The sequence below is a fragment of the Cottoperca gobio genome, chromosome 11 (genome assembly GCF_900634415.1).
Source record: "Cottoperca gobio chromosome 11, fCotGob3.1, whole genome shotgun sequence".
Classification (NCBI taxonomy): Eukaryota; Metazoa; Chordata; class Actinopteri; order Perciformes; family Bovichtidae; genus Cottoperca; species Cottoperca gobio.
Window position 1 is genome coordinate 6,445,158 of NC_041365.1, and position 15,667 is coordinate 6,460,824.

A 15,667-nucleotide genomic window follows, 5' to 3' on the forward strand; every position below is an offset into this window, starting at 1 on the left:
GATGAATCTAATATAGAATAGGTATTTCTCTATACTAGTGGTTAACCATCTAATATATTTCATGTTATATTCAGTTAATCTTAGGTTCGCTTTACCTTTGTAAAATGATGGATTAGTCACTTCCTGCGAACGCCCATCTCGACAGCTTGTTCAGTATTTCACATTGTAAGATAAAACATTTAAAAAAATTTATTCACTAAACAAATGTAGACTTGGCAGAGCTTCAGATTTACAAATAATTGCAAACATATTAGAATCAAAGTTTAAGCAGGTGTTGTAGCATTTCATCCACGTTTGTTCCTTTACCGTGGATGTTTAAAACTGTCTGACATTATTATATTTATATATTTATTTTAGACTTTTTAGGGAAACCATTGGCTCACTTATGAGTATTGGCTGATCCTGATCACCGAGGGAATGGCTGACCTTGTAAGAGGACATGTTCTACAAGTGCTAATTATGCTGAGCAAATTAAATCTATGGACATTTAAATAGGTTTTGAGTGGGCATTGTTCTTTTGTCCTGAAAGGTTTTGGCTCTCCACCTACGCTGCCTCACAGTTATTGATTCCACCTTATTGATCAACCCAAAAGGGGGTCTGAGGCACAGCTGTGTCTTTCAGGACCACCATGTCAGTCTCCTAAATACCTATTACAAAGCATTCTCATTCAGAAAAACGCCAAAAAGCCGAAAGAAATGATACACACTTTGAGCAAAAATAGTGGAAACGGCTGATATTTCGTATATTCTGTCTTGAATGTGGCATCAAATATAAAAGTAGCCATCCTTGGGGTTGATTACTAAATTCATGCATGCTAAATTACAAAAAACCTTGAAAACAAAAAAGAAGCTCCCCTCCCTTATTGATTTCCTGGTTGGAAAGGAGGAGCTGTTACAATATAGAGGCCAATTATGTAAACAGATTCAAGACACGTGGATTATGCAGAAAGAAAACATCCGTAATATTTTATTTATTACAGAAAACACCTGCCAAAACTTCCCCTCCAGAGGCTGGTTTGTAAGTTTCTAGAAACTGGGAGGTCTTCCACAGACTATCCCATGGCTGCCTGAGGTGAAAATGTGCAACGCCTGACCACTAGATGGTGAACAGGAGGTTAGCAGTGCCCACCACTGTGTCAACCACAGAGGGACAACTTGTAGATTTCACCCTGGAGGGAGAAGCCACAGATAGTGAAGGTGACAGTGGACAGAACAAAAGAACAAAAAGCAGCGTAAAAATAATAAGAGTGTAAACCATTTCACTTTCAGATTGCAGCTTCCAGTTTGATAAAGAGAGGAAAGGCATGGCGAGATAGCAAGTGGAAAGAAGTGTGTGTGTGTGTGTGTGTGTGTGTGTGTGTGTGTGTGTGTGTGTGTGTGTGTGTGTGTGTGTGTGTGTGTGTGTGTGTGTGTGTGTGCGTGTGTGAGAGAGAGAGGCTGAGTTTGAGAGCGTACAGATTTGAGCAGGAGGCACTGAAGCAGGGGACAGGGCAGAGTGAAGGGGGGGTCAGGAGGGGGAGTGGTTAGCCCTTCTTACTGCCTGTATATAGAGAAGACTGAGTCTGACGGAGCAGATCCAGTGAGAGAGAGAGAAACAGGGACCAGGGAGACTTTTTTTTTTACTCTCTACCTGTGGATGACTTCCTGAGCAACACATCAGAAAAGCAGTTGTCTTTATTATTGGATTACAAAACCAGGATTTCTCTCTGGACTCAAGGTAACAACAGTTTCTTTACGTTTCACAGAGTCCAGGCAGGTGCAGGCTGAACCTAAGTGTGGTTTATTCATACTGATCTCATGTTACTTTAAATAGCTTTTTGATTCATGGAAACTTAAAAGCTCTTTTGATTTACATGTTATTTTATTTGACTTCTTCTTCTGAGATTAGAACTAATCCCTCTGTGCTTTATTCAGCTAACTAAAGTCTTTACTGTTACGACATATTTACCTTCTGGGTGTGGGATTGTAGGATACAATATTGAAGTTATTAACAAGTTTAAGAATTAGAGTGGGAGACTTTTTTTCTTCTCCAAGAGGTTATTGAGTCCAGTGAGTTTTTGGCGGCTTCACAATGAGGCTGATAACCGAGAGCAGTTATCCCGTCTCTCACCTGTCGTGGTGCAGGCCTTATTAGACACCTGCACCGTATTATAAATGGTCTCTGTTCTCCTTGACCTGGTGGGTGTTTTAAAAATAGGGCTGGACAGATGATCGGTCAAGGACTGTGTGACACAGAGGGACCTGGAGCTTTTAATGCATATATTCTGAGACAAGATGCCTGAATTCTCTGTTGGGTGGTGCAGTGATATCTCAAAGTTCAGCTTTGTGGAGGAAAGTGAAGGAGTGGGGTCATAGGGCAAAGTGTAAGCAGGGAACATTAAAGGTTTGGTTCATCCAAATTAATCTCACGTACCTCTCACAGCCATACATACAGTTTAGGTTATTAGTTGTCCAGATTTTGAGATATCTGTCTCTCAGATTTCTGACTCCACCCCGATACAATAGTTGAGGAACACATTTTTTATTTGTGGTGCCCACAGCATTGAAAAAATATATTCAAATTGTTCAACACGATGTCATAGAGTTCGTTTATTCAAGAGAAATTACTTTCTTAATTATTTGTTATTATAATATATTGACCAATTGTGCAACACAACAACCAAAAACAAATTAAATACAAATATTAAATGAAAATATAATTGCATGGTGAGATGCCACAAGAGGTGAGAGAATAAATATGTTTTTGTATTTTGGGTGAACTGACCCTTTTTTAAAATAAAAATAGAAATACCCTTTCTTTTGATATAATTAGAGATTCCTCTCCATGTTGCTCAGTGCTGAGTGGTTTAAGTTATGAACATGGTCCTGAGGCTGAGACAGTGCAGTTCTACTGTGTGATGTGTGTATGTACATTATGTATGTACATCTGTGTGTGTTTGAGAGAGTGAGTGTGTGTGTGTGCGTTGCCCTTGCTGAGGGTTCATCTGTCCTGTGGCTGCAGTGTGGGATCAGTAGCTTGGCCACAGCTGTCTGCAGCACTGATGGGCCATATGGCAGCTTCTGTTAGTCTTGTTTCCTAAGACTAAAAGGAGTTGAGAATATGAACTCATCAGCTGAACTGTCTCGCTGCAGCTGAGAACTGTACCAAACACAATCCAATTTTTTCAGAAATTGAAGCTACTTGTGGAATAACTGATTTTTGTTTTGTTTAAGTTGCTCTACAAGTTGCTCTGTCAAGGGAATTATTGGTTAAGGTACTGTCAGCAATACCTCAAAGCCTCAGCAGACTGGTGGGTGTTTTATTGCACTGCTGCTCAGTCTGCCACAACAAAACACTTGTGTAAAGGAGGAGACCTGCCCATCCAATGCTGCCATATGCCCTTTGTGTGTGTGTGTGTGTGTGTGTGTGTGTGTGTGTGTGTGTTTCAACTAAAGACGCAGTCATGCAGAAAACAGGACAGGAAAAATCTTTTCCGGAGCCCTGCTTTATGTGTCCATTGTGCTCTGAGATCTGATTGGATAATTAATGATGCTATTTATGTAAGCAGCGGGCCAACCCCTCGTCTTTGTCCGGCCCCAAATTGACTCACACATTCAGTAACCTGAGACCAATACACACACACACACACACAGACACACACACACACACACACACACACACAACCAAACGTATGGATGAGTTTTTGACGTTTGCTAACCCTAACAGTGAGAGTTGTGGATTACTTGTTCATACACACACACGCACGCACGCACGCACGCACGCACACACACACACACACACACACACACACACACACACACACACACACACACACACAGTAACTAACTAACTACTGGTTGGTGATCCGGTGACATTTGCCATTTGTAAAATAATTCGGCTTCATTAAAACTTTAGTTTTTCCTTGATTTGTACCCATTGACACCAGAGGCCCCAGCTGGAGCACAAGTGTGAACATTTCAGCTTCTGTAAACAAACAGACATTTACTGTATGTTTACCATTTCCCTCAGCCTGCCCTGTTACCATGCCAGCATGGCATTTAGATAAACCTTACTGTCTCTGAGGTCCATTAATACTGTATGTGGGCTGTGTCTGTTCACTCAGACAATTTCCTCGAGTGTGACTGATTAGCTTTGACAGCAGGACATTACTTTATTTCCGGGACTGAGATGCACGCTAATCATGGACGATAACACCATCCCCCTCATTGTGACTGCGCTGGCAGGTTCTTCTTAGATAAAGTAAAATATTTAATTACAGGGTGATTATAGTGCAGCTGGATTTAAATGTAACTGCAATGCAAACAGTGCAGCATTCGTGAAATAATAACAGTTCAAGTGGGACTACATCCCAGCCCTTATTAAGGGAAAATGTACTACAATGTGGGAATCACATGAAGGTTGAGAGTACATAAAGATAGCTAAAGAAGCTTTTACCTTTTACCTGAAGTGATCCTATCCTGCATCATTCAACATGTTTAAAGACCTCATCACATACTTGTTTTCTTTTACTTTCTTGCTGAGTGTATTTATGTATTTAGCTGCTGTTTGTCTTGGATGGATGGACTTGTTGGCAGCAGTCATACTCCAATTATGCTGCTCACAGTGCAAACTCTTCACCTCTCTTCCTGTGGATTGTGAAGCCTTTGGAGTGTGTCTCTTTTTGGGAAAAGCAGGCCAACGTTCACAAACATTTTTCGACTTCTTCAGATCCATTGCAAGGATAAGAATTAAAGAAGTGCACAGATTATATATACCTTTACCTAACAATCTTATATCCTATTTCCTGTCCCTTTCACAGATTTATCATGAAGCTCTTCCTGTTGACTGTGGCGACGCTGCTCCTGGTGGTGGCAGAGAGTACTGCAGAAAGAATCCTGTCTAGAAGGACCAAGAGGGAGCTAGCCAATCCGCTCCATGTTGGAGGCATCAGGGACCCGTTTGGCTCCTACTGCGAGAGGAGAGGAGGCTGCTGCCCCGGCAGAGACGACCTGTGCACGATTCCCTACCTTGACACCATCTGCTACTGCGACCTGTTCTGCAACCGCACCGTCTCCGATTGCTGCCCCGACTTCTGGGGTCACTGTCTCGGCGTGGAGCCCCCTTTCATAGGTAAGTAAAGGTGCACAAGCAAATGCGTAAATGTGTTTACGTGCGCATCAGTGAGTTTTCACAGGTGTGTGTGTGAGCCTGTCGTAGTTAGTTAATCTCAGTCAGAGAGAAGCACAGAACCCCACTGACAGACTCTGAGCTGGATCACAATGCAAAGCAGCATGACACCTGGAAATGAATTACAATTACTTACCTGCTTTCTTAAACTCACAAGAAAGAAACATGATAAGAGTAATAATCTCGAAGACTTTCATTTGAATTAATGTGTGTTAAATCACGATCTGCTTTAGCAGTATTACAGACTGCCTGTCTGTGGCTACATTGTCAGTCACATGTTTTCCATCACCTTGCAGTGGTTGGTGCGCCAGAGAGGGTAGACACAGCTGATGCAACAGCCTCGAACTTCAACTCACTTGTGTTTAAAGGCCTACTGTTCTCTGTTAGCGTTGCGAGCAAACGTTTTATATGGCTGAACAAGACAGGAGCAGTGACTACAGACGATGAAAACAAGTGAAACAACTGACTGACTTCACACAGGCGACACTATATGGATCGCAAATGCAATAACTGCTTATCTCCAAATGTGACGCCAAATAAAACAAAACTTTAAGATAAAGGACTGTATGGAACTTATTGGACACATGAAAAGCAATCTTTCTGATGTCTGTTTGACCTCTTTTTTTAAATTAATAATTCATAGAAGGCAGTGCTAAATATAATATAAATATGGGGTGAGAAAAAAAAAGTCTGATTATCCTCCCTTCAGCAAAGATTACAATTACAATACTCTCCCCCTGTCCTCCCCTGATCATTTGTGTACAGTCCCTTAGTAGAAAAGTTATATTTAGCTAATTGTCAGTTGTTCAGTTGACTACATTTGGACTCCCCACATACTTATAGTACCATTCTATCAGTGCAGAGGTGTAAAATGTGCCGGCGACAGCAGAGGCCTACCTGAGAACAGAGCAGGGAACAGTAGGCTACTTATTAACCCAGACAGGGGGAGGGAGGAGGGGGGGGGGGGGAGATGAATGGAGGTCAGGAGAAAGAATGTGGGCTATGTGGAAGGAAGGAGGGACAGACAGCAGGCACAGGACGGGAGGCAGAGGGGTCGCTGCAGGTATAAGGTAGGACACAAACACTAATTTATTTTTAACAGCGTGCACACACACACACACACACACACACACACACACACACACAGACACACACACGTTACACACACATGTGGTGCTTCAAAAGGAAGGAGGTGACAGATTGTTTTGTTTTACAATAGCTCACAGAAAGAAACGTCTTCATACTATATAAAAAGAGTCACATCAACTTATCACATGAAACCACATACTTTCAGTTCCACAGAGTCCCCCAAAATACAATCCTTCAATGCCAATGAGTCACTTGTCACACTCTTCAGCTCTGCAGTAACTCAGTTGTGACAGACTGGGTGAGACAGCTGTGAGGGGGATGATGGGTAACAGAGGGCCTCAGTCATAAATCACACAATCAGCTCTAGGCCTCGCACCAGAGGCAAGAAAACATGCTCACACTGTAAATTCTCAGCCAGCTCGAGCTCTAAATTCCATATGAAATTCACACTGACAGCATCTTCCACTGTAAATCAGCTGGCAGATAAACCTCATCGGGAATCTGTCAACAGGTCAATATAGTTTTCACAACCTGTAAGTAAGCCGGGTTCAAACTCAAAGTGTAATGTGTTGAAGTCACTCAAAAGGAAAGATAATGCTGTGTCACTGCTGAATCACAGCTCACAAATGTTAATGATTTGTTTTATGTTTAAGTATGGATGTACTGGACGGGCTTTCCCCCCGCTCTCACTCGAGATGGCGTAAGCTGGTTAAAGCATGACGAGGGCCCAGGAAGCCTGGGAATGCAGGAAAGAAGCTAACGCCACATTCCTACACTGGATTACTGGAGCTCAGAGCTCCTTAGACCGCACATATTCAGTTATGAAAGCACTTTTTTTAATTGTGTTTTGCAAATGAAAGAATTTGGCCAGTGTGATTGTATTATATTAAGTGTGAGTGCATCTCTGTCTCCCAATTTGTATATTTGCATACATATTAAGTTGCCCCTTTTTGTCTCCTCTCAGGCACCTGTGAAAGAAATGGAAACAAGTTCTTTTCAGGGCAAACATACAAAGAGAACTGCAATTTATGGTATGTAAACCCTCTTTCTTCCTCTTTATTGCTCTTTTAACCTCTTAAATCCTGGTCAATCCCCTTAAGTAGCTTGAAAGCTCTAAAAACATTGTTTCCTCTCGCTTAATCTATATGCTGTGTATCTACGTGGTCTAACACTTCACATGAACCATTACATGCTTATACTGAATAAGACAGTCAAGCCCAAGATGCCCTTCAGTACTTAATATTCTTCAAAATCTCTGGGACCTGGAGTTTAAAAATAAAGTTTACAAAATATGTGTGCGCACAGCATGTTCTAATAATAAAGCCACTGATGCCGTAATCTTCTGTTTTTATATCCATATTTTGAGTGGAAATCTTACATTAATCACATGATCTTCATATCTCTCTCTCTCACACACACACACACACACACACACACACACACACACACACACACACACACACACACATTGATCCTGTCTACATCCACTTCCTCCACTGTATGTCATACGTCGTTGTCCATAACAAAATTAATGATGGCTGAATTCCATTTAGCTGCTTCAGTTTCAGGGTCCTGGTATTGTACATGCTGGCTCACTGTCACACTGTCATCACTTACTGGGACTCTTGAATAGAGCAGAGCCACCGTTAATGTGATTAGTAACAACTGTGCTTTTCCTGCTATGACAAGTTAAAATAACTGCTATGAAAAATAGTTCAGTATGAGAGTAAGGAAAGAAACGCGCACCTAAAGTTTGGGAAACAAGGTGCTTTAGGCTTGTTTTAAGAGCTATGGAGAACAATACGTATTATTATATACGTATCGTTTTCAGACTTACTGGATAATGTATTGAACGGCTAATGCTGATAAAGTCAATTATTATTTCCTCCTAAGCGTTCACTTTATGACCCTCACATGAAGTTAAGTTTCTAAAAACAATATTTTAGATTAGCTCTCAGTGGCCGTGGCCTTCTACACCCTGAGTGGCAACATGTGTCAGTTGTCATTTTGACAACTTCTGCAGGATATCGATGGCAGTCAAGGAGAGGAAACGCAGATCTTGAGAGACTAGAGGAAGGAGACGGAAGAGATCAAGTGAGTGAAGGCAGGAAGAAGGGAAGTTGAATTCCTCACCTGTCCTCCACTGTGGTTTCTCATGTCTGTGTAATTTGATGTCCCTAAAAGACCCTGTGTACGTGTGTGAACTTACACACAAATGTTGATTTTACACCCATTCGTACATCCTTATTATATTTATCCTCATGCAACAAGAGCACACTGTGACTGTGTGTCATGACATAGCTAACCAAAACCACGCTGACCCGCTGATCTCCACATCCTCTGCTTTAAACCTCGGAGCTGTTTCACTCCAGGAGCTGTACCAAACTGATAGGCCTGAAATATGACTTTTGTCAGCTCAATTAGGTTTGAAGGGTGCATAGATAGGGTTAGGGTTAGGTGGCAGTTTATAAATGGCGTAACAAGCATTTCTTCTTCAGGAAAGACTTGAGGTAAAAATAACCTCCAGTGTCCCAGTTCACCAGAAAACAGCCCTTATTTGCTAACTCCCCCCTTTCACCGTTGAACAAAAGAGTCTTACAAATACACTCTCACATGTGCTTGTTAAGGCAATACACATGGATCTTTGAAAAGTTGCACCACAGCTTTGGCGCAGAGGGACAAACACACTCCCTTGTTTTTACTCCCACTCTCTCCACTTATTAATTTCCCAAATGTGCATCCTCCCAACCTTCAGCATCAGGGCTGCAGGGAGGAGGACAGGGCTTCCTCTTTGGGTCAACAGGCAGCTCTCTCCCGCTTTTCCTTCCAAAGTCTCTCATTAGCAGAGGTCGAACTCTTGCACGTTCTAACCTCCTACATGTCTTAACTAATAGGAAGCCAAATATCACGGATAAAGTCAATACAACTCTGCTCTTTGACCATCACTTTCACCATCTATTATAACTTTATCTTCTAGCTTGAAATAACTCCCTGGCAGATTGTGTCAGTGCTAGACAGCATAGAAACACAGCCTGACTGAGCATGAAGTATTTAAGCAATGCTTATGTGTGTGTGTGATGCACTGTGACGTATGGCAGTATTTTCCTGTGTTAATGGGATCCCCAGCTGAGGCCTTTTCCTCCCTGAGCTGTTGGCATCCTGATAACTGATTATCTGCTCCAAATTGTCTGAAACACGGCGCCTGCTGCTCGCACCGGCAATCTCACACAGCCCCAAAGGAGCAACTATCTATCTGATTTGGCAGAAGCTCTGTCTGCATGTACTTCAGATTGGACAACAGCCAATGCCAGCTTAGACTTAGTCTAAGGATCTAAGTTGTTGAATCTCAGATGATGTAGACAAGTCGCCACACAAACATGGCTCTGTTCCACCTGATCTGATTTAGCACCCAGGTGTGTGTGTATTTGTATGAATGTATGCAAGGGATTTAAGATTCCAAAAACCTTATTGTCCATCACATTGTCTTCGGTTAGTGGGCCCACAAACAACATAAAAACGTGCACCCATGAAGACAAAAAGAAAATAATTAAAACGCAAATAATTCCATAGATGAATAAGAGCAGGTGTGCAAAGCAGCATTACAAAGTAGTGACTATTTGGCCTTGTTTAAAAAGGATATTGCAGTTGAAATGAAAGAGTTTGAGTATTTCCTCTTTTTCAGCAGAGGTGCTCTTAAGGGTCTGCCTGATGGGAGTAGCTTGAAGGAGTGTGTGAAGGGTTCGGAGAGATGAAGTCTGACTTTCCTTTTACTGCATGACTGTAGAGTTCTTTTTCTTGTTTGTTTTTTTCTGAGCCTCAAACAAACAAAAAGAAACGTGTGTGTATGTGTGTGTCCTCCGAGAAGTCACACTCTGTCCTCCTGTCTCCACGAGTCTGTCATTACACCTGCCCCTGTGTGTCCGTCCAGTGCTATTACTGTTTGAATTTATTGTTGTTTTTGGCCCACTGGCACTGAGAGAGGGAGAGGTAAAATATTTCTTTCTTCTGTTGGTGTGTGTGTGTGTGTGTGTGTGTGTGTGTGTGTGTGTGTGTGGGTGGGTGGGTGTGTGTGTGTGTGGGTGGGTGTGTGGGTGTGTGCTTGAACGTTGTATTTTTGTTCGTGTGGGAAGGGAGGAGTGCAGTTTGAGAGGTGATAAACACTCTTCAAGCTTCAATGGGACAGAAGGGGAATTTTGGCCTCTTCATCATTGTGTGTGTGTGTGTGTGTGTGTGTGTGTGTGTGTGTGTGTGTGTGTGTGTGTGTGTGTGTGTGTGTGTGTCTTTAATGATCCTCTTTAAAGGCAGGTACCCCTCTCTGTAAACATGATGTCTAATGTACAGTAGACTTTATGGTTGGAAGTCTATACACGCCTGTGTGGGAAACACCCCTCATTCTTTTTCTCTCACTAACGCACTCATTTATTATGATAGTCCCGAAACAGCGGCTGACCTTGCAGCTGTTCATGGTGACTTAGTAACTTTATTTAAGCAGGTGTTAAGGAGAGGGCCCTAAGAACAAAACATTTAATGTCAGACTACCAAGAAAACATCAATAAAGCTTGAAAATCCCTCCAAAGGGGAATGAAAGAACCTAGTTAGAGACCTGTTTGCAATTCATTTAAATGAAACATGAATGTAGTCCTGCCATTTAATTAATGTTACAATACATATAAAAAACAAAAGACTTTGAGATACAGAGAGCAACATTAATGATAAAGTGTGTTGTGATATTCTGGGCTTAGATGTTATAATAGTTTATTTGCTCTCTTGCAGATAAGTAGATGAGAAGATTTATGCCACTGTGCTCTCAGAGTAATATGTAGCTGCAGCCATCTGCCAGTGCTAAGCTAAGCTTTAGCTTAGCATAAAGACCAAAACTAAATCCTGATGAAACAAACAAGATATAGCGTTAATAAGCTTAAGAGGCTTTGGAGGTGCTGGTAGGCAGATTTAGTTACATTTGGTTTCCCTTTTTCCAGTCTTTATGCTAAGCTAAGCTAACCAGCTGTTGGTGGTAGCTTCATATTTATAGTTTTTCACAAAATATCAAACTATTTTTGTAAGAAATGATGGAGCAGCATGACATTACAGAATGTCTCCTGAATAGATTAAAGACACAATCGTTTTAAGATGTAGAAAAGTCACTATCACTGTAGTTATTTTGTATTGCTATATTATATATGTATATATATATATATATATATATATATATATATATATATATATATATATATATATATATATATATATATATATATATATATATATATATATATATATATATATATATATATATATATATATATATATATATATATATATTATTATTATAGTATCTTGATAGGTTAAGATAAAGTTATATAGGACAGGCATCAGTTTTATTGTTTTCTTTTGTTCAGACAGCTGCTTTGAGGAACTATATAGTTCCCCCCCCTCCCCCCCCCCCTCAAGCCTCTTCTATACAATATATACAGTAGGGGGTCCCTGCTTCACCCTACACCAGTTTGGGGGTCCTTGGCCTGAAAAGCATTGAAGACCCCTGCTGTAGATGGTTATAGTTTTACACAAATATTGAGAAAGTTTAAAAAGTTTAGCTGCAGCAAATAATTTACTTTGAAGTACGAGGTGAACTGAAGGCAGGGTGACTCATCTGTGTGAGTCTTGTGTCTTGACAATTGTGAAGTACTCGTGATTCCATTTATACTTCACTGCATTTATTTTACAGTACAGTTACTGGTTACATTTGCATGCAGGACTTTTACGAGTCCTTTTCACACACACACACGCACACACACACACACACACACACACACGGACACGGACACACGGACATACCACAGTGAGTCATCAGAAAGTACAAAGTGCAAGTTATTTTTAAGCATCCCTAAAGAAAACTTCACCGTCATCATTAATATCCTGTTCTCTTATCTCTTCGGTCATCTTCTCGACTTCTTCTCTGCTTTCTTTGGACTAAAAAGGATCTGTGTTCTGCGGCCCCCAAAAGGCTGGATTCTTCCTTTAACCTCTGCCTCTGTTTTCTCACTTATTACCGTTATTGTTGTTCTGCCATTCATTTATTTCTTATTTGGGAATTCCTCTGAGCCCCTGCATATTTGTGTATGTCTCAGATAGTCTTTCTATTTTAAGTTGTTGACTTCACTGGCTTTAGCATGGAAATGGAAATTTAAACTATGTTCATGCAATTACAGCCGCTTTTGCCTTTAATGGTCTCTTCTCTTTGCCCCTACCCTCTGTCTCCTCTGTAGTACATGCGGGACCACAGGACGCTGGGAGTGCGAGCAGAATGCCTGTCTAATGGCGCCGGACATCATCCATGCCGTTAACAGAGGAAACTATGGGTAAAACATACAAACACGGGCACACACAAACACACACATACTTTCTGTTCTGCACAATGATATCTTTAATACAAACACATTCTCCTCTTATTTTGTGCTTTCAGGTGGAAGGCCGGTAACTACAGTCAGCTCTACGGCATGACTCTGGACGAGGGCATCCGGTACCGCCTGGGCACACAGAGACCCTCACGGACTATTATGAACATGAATGAGATGCAGGTACAGCACAGTCTTCAGGGTTTTGTAACTGACCTTTGACCTCTGACCTTGCTTTTAAAAGGTGGCATGAGAGAACTTATTTCCATGCAGGGTGTAACCTCTTAAGCCCAGGGTTTGTATTTAAAATTACACTTAAAATAATATTAGCACTTTATCTCTTTAGTGTCCCATACATCACATATTACGTATTTGTAATAGTTGGACGACATGTTTGCTATAGCTGCACCATTACGGTTAACAGTGCTAATTTCTTCTGTATCATTTTATTTACAGTTTGTTGTCTTTAGAACATTTTCAGCAGACTAGAGGATTGTTTTCAAGAATTAAAGATAAAGTTGAATATTTTAGAAAGATATTTTAATGCATAAAGTATATTATTAATGTTGGACCAAAGGAGGAAAGCAGGAAGTTGTAGCAACAGGTGAGAATGCAGAGAAAAGTGAATTGTTAGTTTTGTTGTGGCTTCTCACTTCTTTAAAAGCTCCTGCATACTTCCCGTCAGATGATATTATGTTTTTGCGATGTGAACGTTTAAACATTTACAACAAGAGAGCACTGATCAAAACATTTCTCACTTAATTATGGTGGCTTGTTGGTATGTGATGGCGTCTCTGGCTGGGACCTCAGCCCACTCTGATCCGCTCAGTCTTTGTTTACATTTCACCCAGACAGATTACATAAAACGGAACCAAAACATCAGGCAGAAAATATGGAGTGTGACGGTGGCTGCCTGGAGAATAAAGAGCAAGCCTCCTCTTTAGTCTACACCTCCCCACCTCCATCCACCCCTCCATCCATCCCTCCTCACTCCCTCCGTTTACCTCTCCCAGCATTCCACGACTACTTCCGCCCTAGAAATCTCACGACTCCCCCTCCTTCTTCCGCCGTCAGCGTGTCCCTACCTGTGCCAGGAACCAGATCAGAGTCCATTCATAAATCTCTTTGTCCCCGTCTCCTTCCATGTCTGTCTGTAGACTTGCGTGTAACGGATGGAAAACATTTCCCCTCTTTTCATCATACCTTTAGGTCAGGTGTTTGTGCTTTTTGGACTTTGACCTTCCACAACTACAAATCTTTGACCAGTAGTACATTCCTTAGTTATGTGTCAGGTGGCCATTTGTGCTTTGAAAACCTCACTAGTAATCGGAGGAATGCAGCGCAGCCAGGCAGAGAGCGGGAGGGAAAGTCATGTGTGTGTGTGTGTGTGTGTGTGTGTGTGTGTGTGTGTGTGTGCTCTGTTATCAAATAAAACTGGGAGATTAGGAGAAAATCCAACGTCAAGTGGAGACTCATAGATTGAGTATGTTTGGCATCTGAGAAGCAACTGCGAGTGAATAACGCTATCAGGAAAATATTTGCACTCCATCAAAGACTTATCATCCGAATTATGATTTATCATCACAGTGATATTGCCAGTTTAAATAGAGATGCATGCCAAAGAGTTCAGTTGGCAGGGGCTTGTTTCATGGAGAGGACCGGGATCAAAGGTCCCTGTTTAGACATTGACACCGTGCTAAATGGTCCTAATTGCCTGTGAATAAATCTCTTCTACTACTTGATTAGCAGATTTATGTAATCTGCCTGTGATCCAAACTTGTCAAACGAAGCCGTCCTCAAGTATTTCAATTGCAGCTGTTAGTTTGTGGGCAAATAATTACACCACATTCATAAGAGTCCCACTGCTGCAGCTCTGTGTTGGCGGTGATGTTTCCTCTATTTTACTCTGAATCCTTGTTTTACATTTTGGGCTCTCACTTAAGGTACATTTATGTTGCCTCATGGAGGGTTGTTCTGTGAGAGTGCGACAGTGATTAAGCTCTACTGACTTGAGTTGACTCACTTTTTCTGTGTGTCAGATGAACATGGATCCTCAGAGTGACGGTCTGCCACTCTACTTCAACTCAACAGAGAAGTGGCCAGGAAAGATTCACGAACCGCTGGACCAGGGCAACTGTGCTGCATCCTGGGCTTTCTCAACTGCAGGTAGAGCAGGAAAAGAATAACTGAAGGAAATATGGGATATCATTATAAGACATAAAGGAAAAACAAAAAATAGAAGGATAAAACTTTTGACAGGCAAAGTGACAGAAACACTGCCGTCGTGTACTAACTAACACGGACATGACACTATGCAAAGTTTATGGTTGAAATGTATCATCTGTGCAGATATGTGTAAAATATTGATGTATATCTATGATTATCAATTAGAGGATAAAATCAAACTTCATACAATCTGCCATATGTTTCAGTGTTTAAAAAAACAAAACATTTTGTAATATTGCCTTTCCTCCTTACTAGCTGTGGCATCAGATAGAATCTCCATCCAGTCAATGGGTCACATGACTCCTCAGCTGTCCCCACAAAATCTAATTTCCTGTGACACACGCAACCAGGGAGGCTGTGCTGGGGGGCGCATTGATGGAGCCTGGTGGTACCTCCGGCGTAGAGGGTAAAGACTTAATTTTACATGAACTAGAAACCACAAAAAGCAAAGCAGCATCCAATATGTTTTGGTGATTACTTGATGGCACCATTCTAAAAAAACGTGGCTCATCTTTCCATCTCTCCTCTTCTTTCACAGAGTGGTGACAGAAGACTGTTATCCATACCAATCCCAACAGCAAACACCAGTGGAGGTGGGCCGCTGCATGATGCAGAGTCGCTCGGTCGGCCGGGGGAAGAGGCAGGCCATAGAGCGCTGCCCCAACACACACAACTACCACAACGACATCTACCAGTCCACACCGCCCTACAGGCTCTCATCCAATGTAAGCACTTCACAAACACAAATAAATACATCCGTGATGCATGCATACACACCTTCCTGCAGGTA

General features: G+C 41.6%; 1 protein-coding gene across 1 annotated transcript in view; it reads left to right on the forward strand.

The window, feature by feature from the left end:
* The first annotated feature begins 1,579 nt into the window (after nt 1-1,579).
* The window catches only part of tinagl1 (tubulointerstitial nephritis antigen-like 1), a 22,203-nt gene continuing 8,115 nt past the window's right edge, over nt 1,580-15,667 (forward strand). The window contains 8 exon segments of the mRNA XM_029443090.1: nt 1,580-1,717; nt 4,800-5,110; nt 7,221-7,287; nt 12,523-12,615; nt 12,720-12,834; nt 14,691-14,817; nt 15,133-15,283; nt 15,416-15,602. Coding sequence (XP_029298950.1) covers nt 4,807-5,110; nt 7,221-7,287; nt 12,523-12,615; nt 12,720-12,834; nt 14,691-14,817; nt 15,133-15,283; nt 15,416-15,602 — 1,044 coding nt within the window. The 5' untranslated portion in view covers nt 1,580-1,717; nt 4,800-4,806.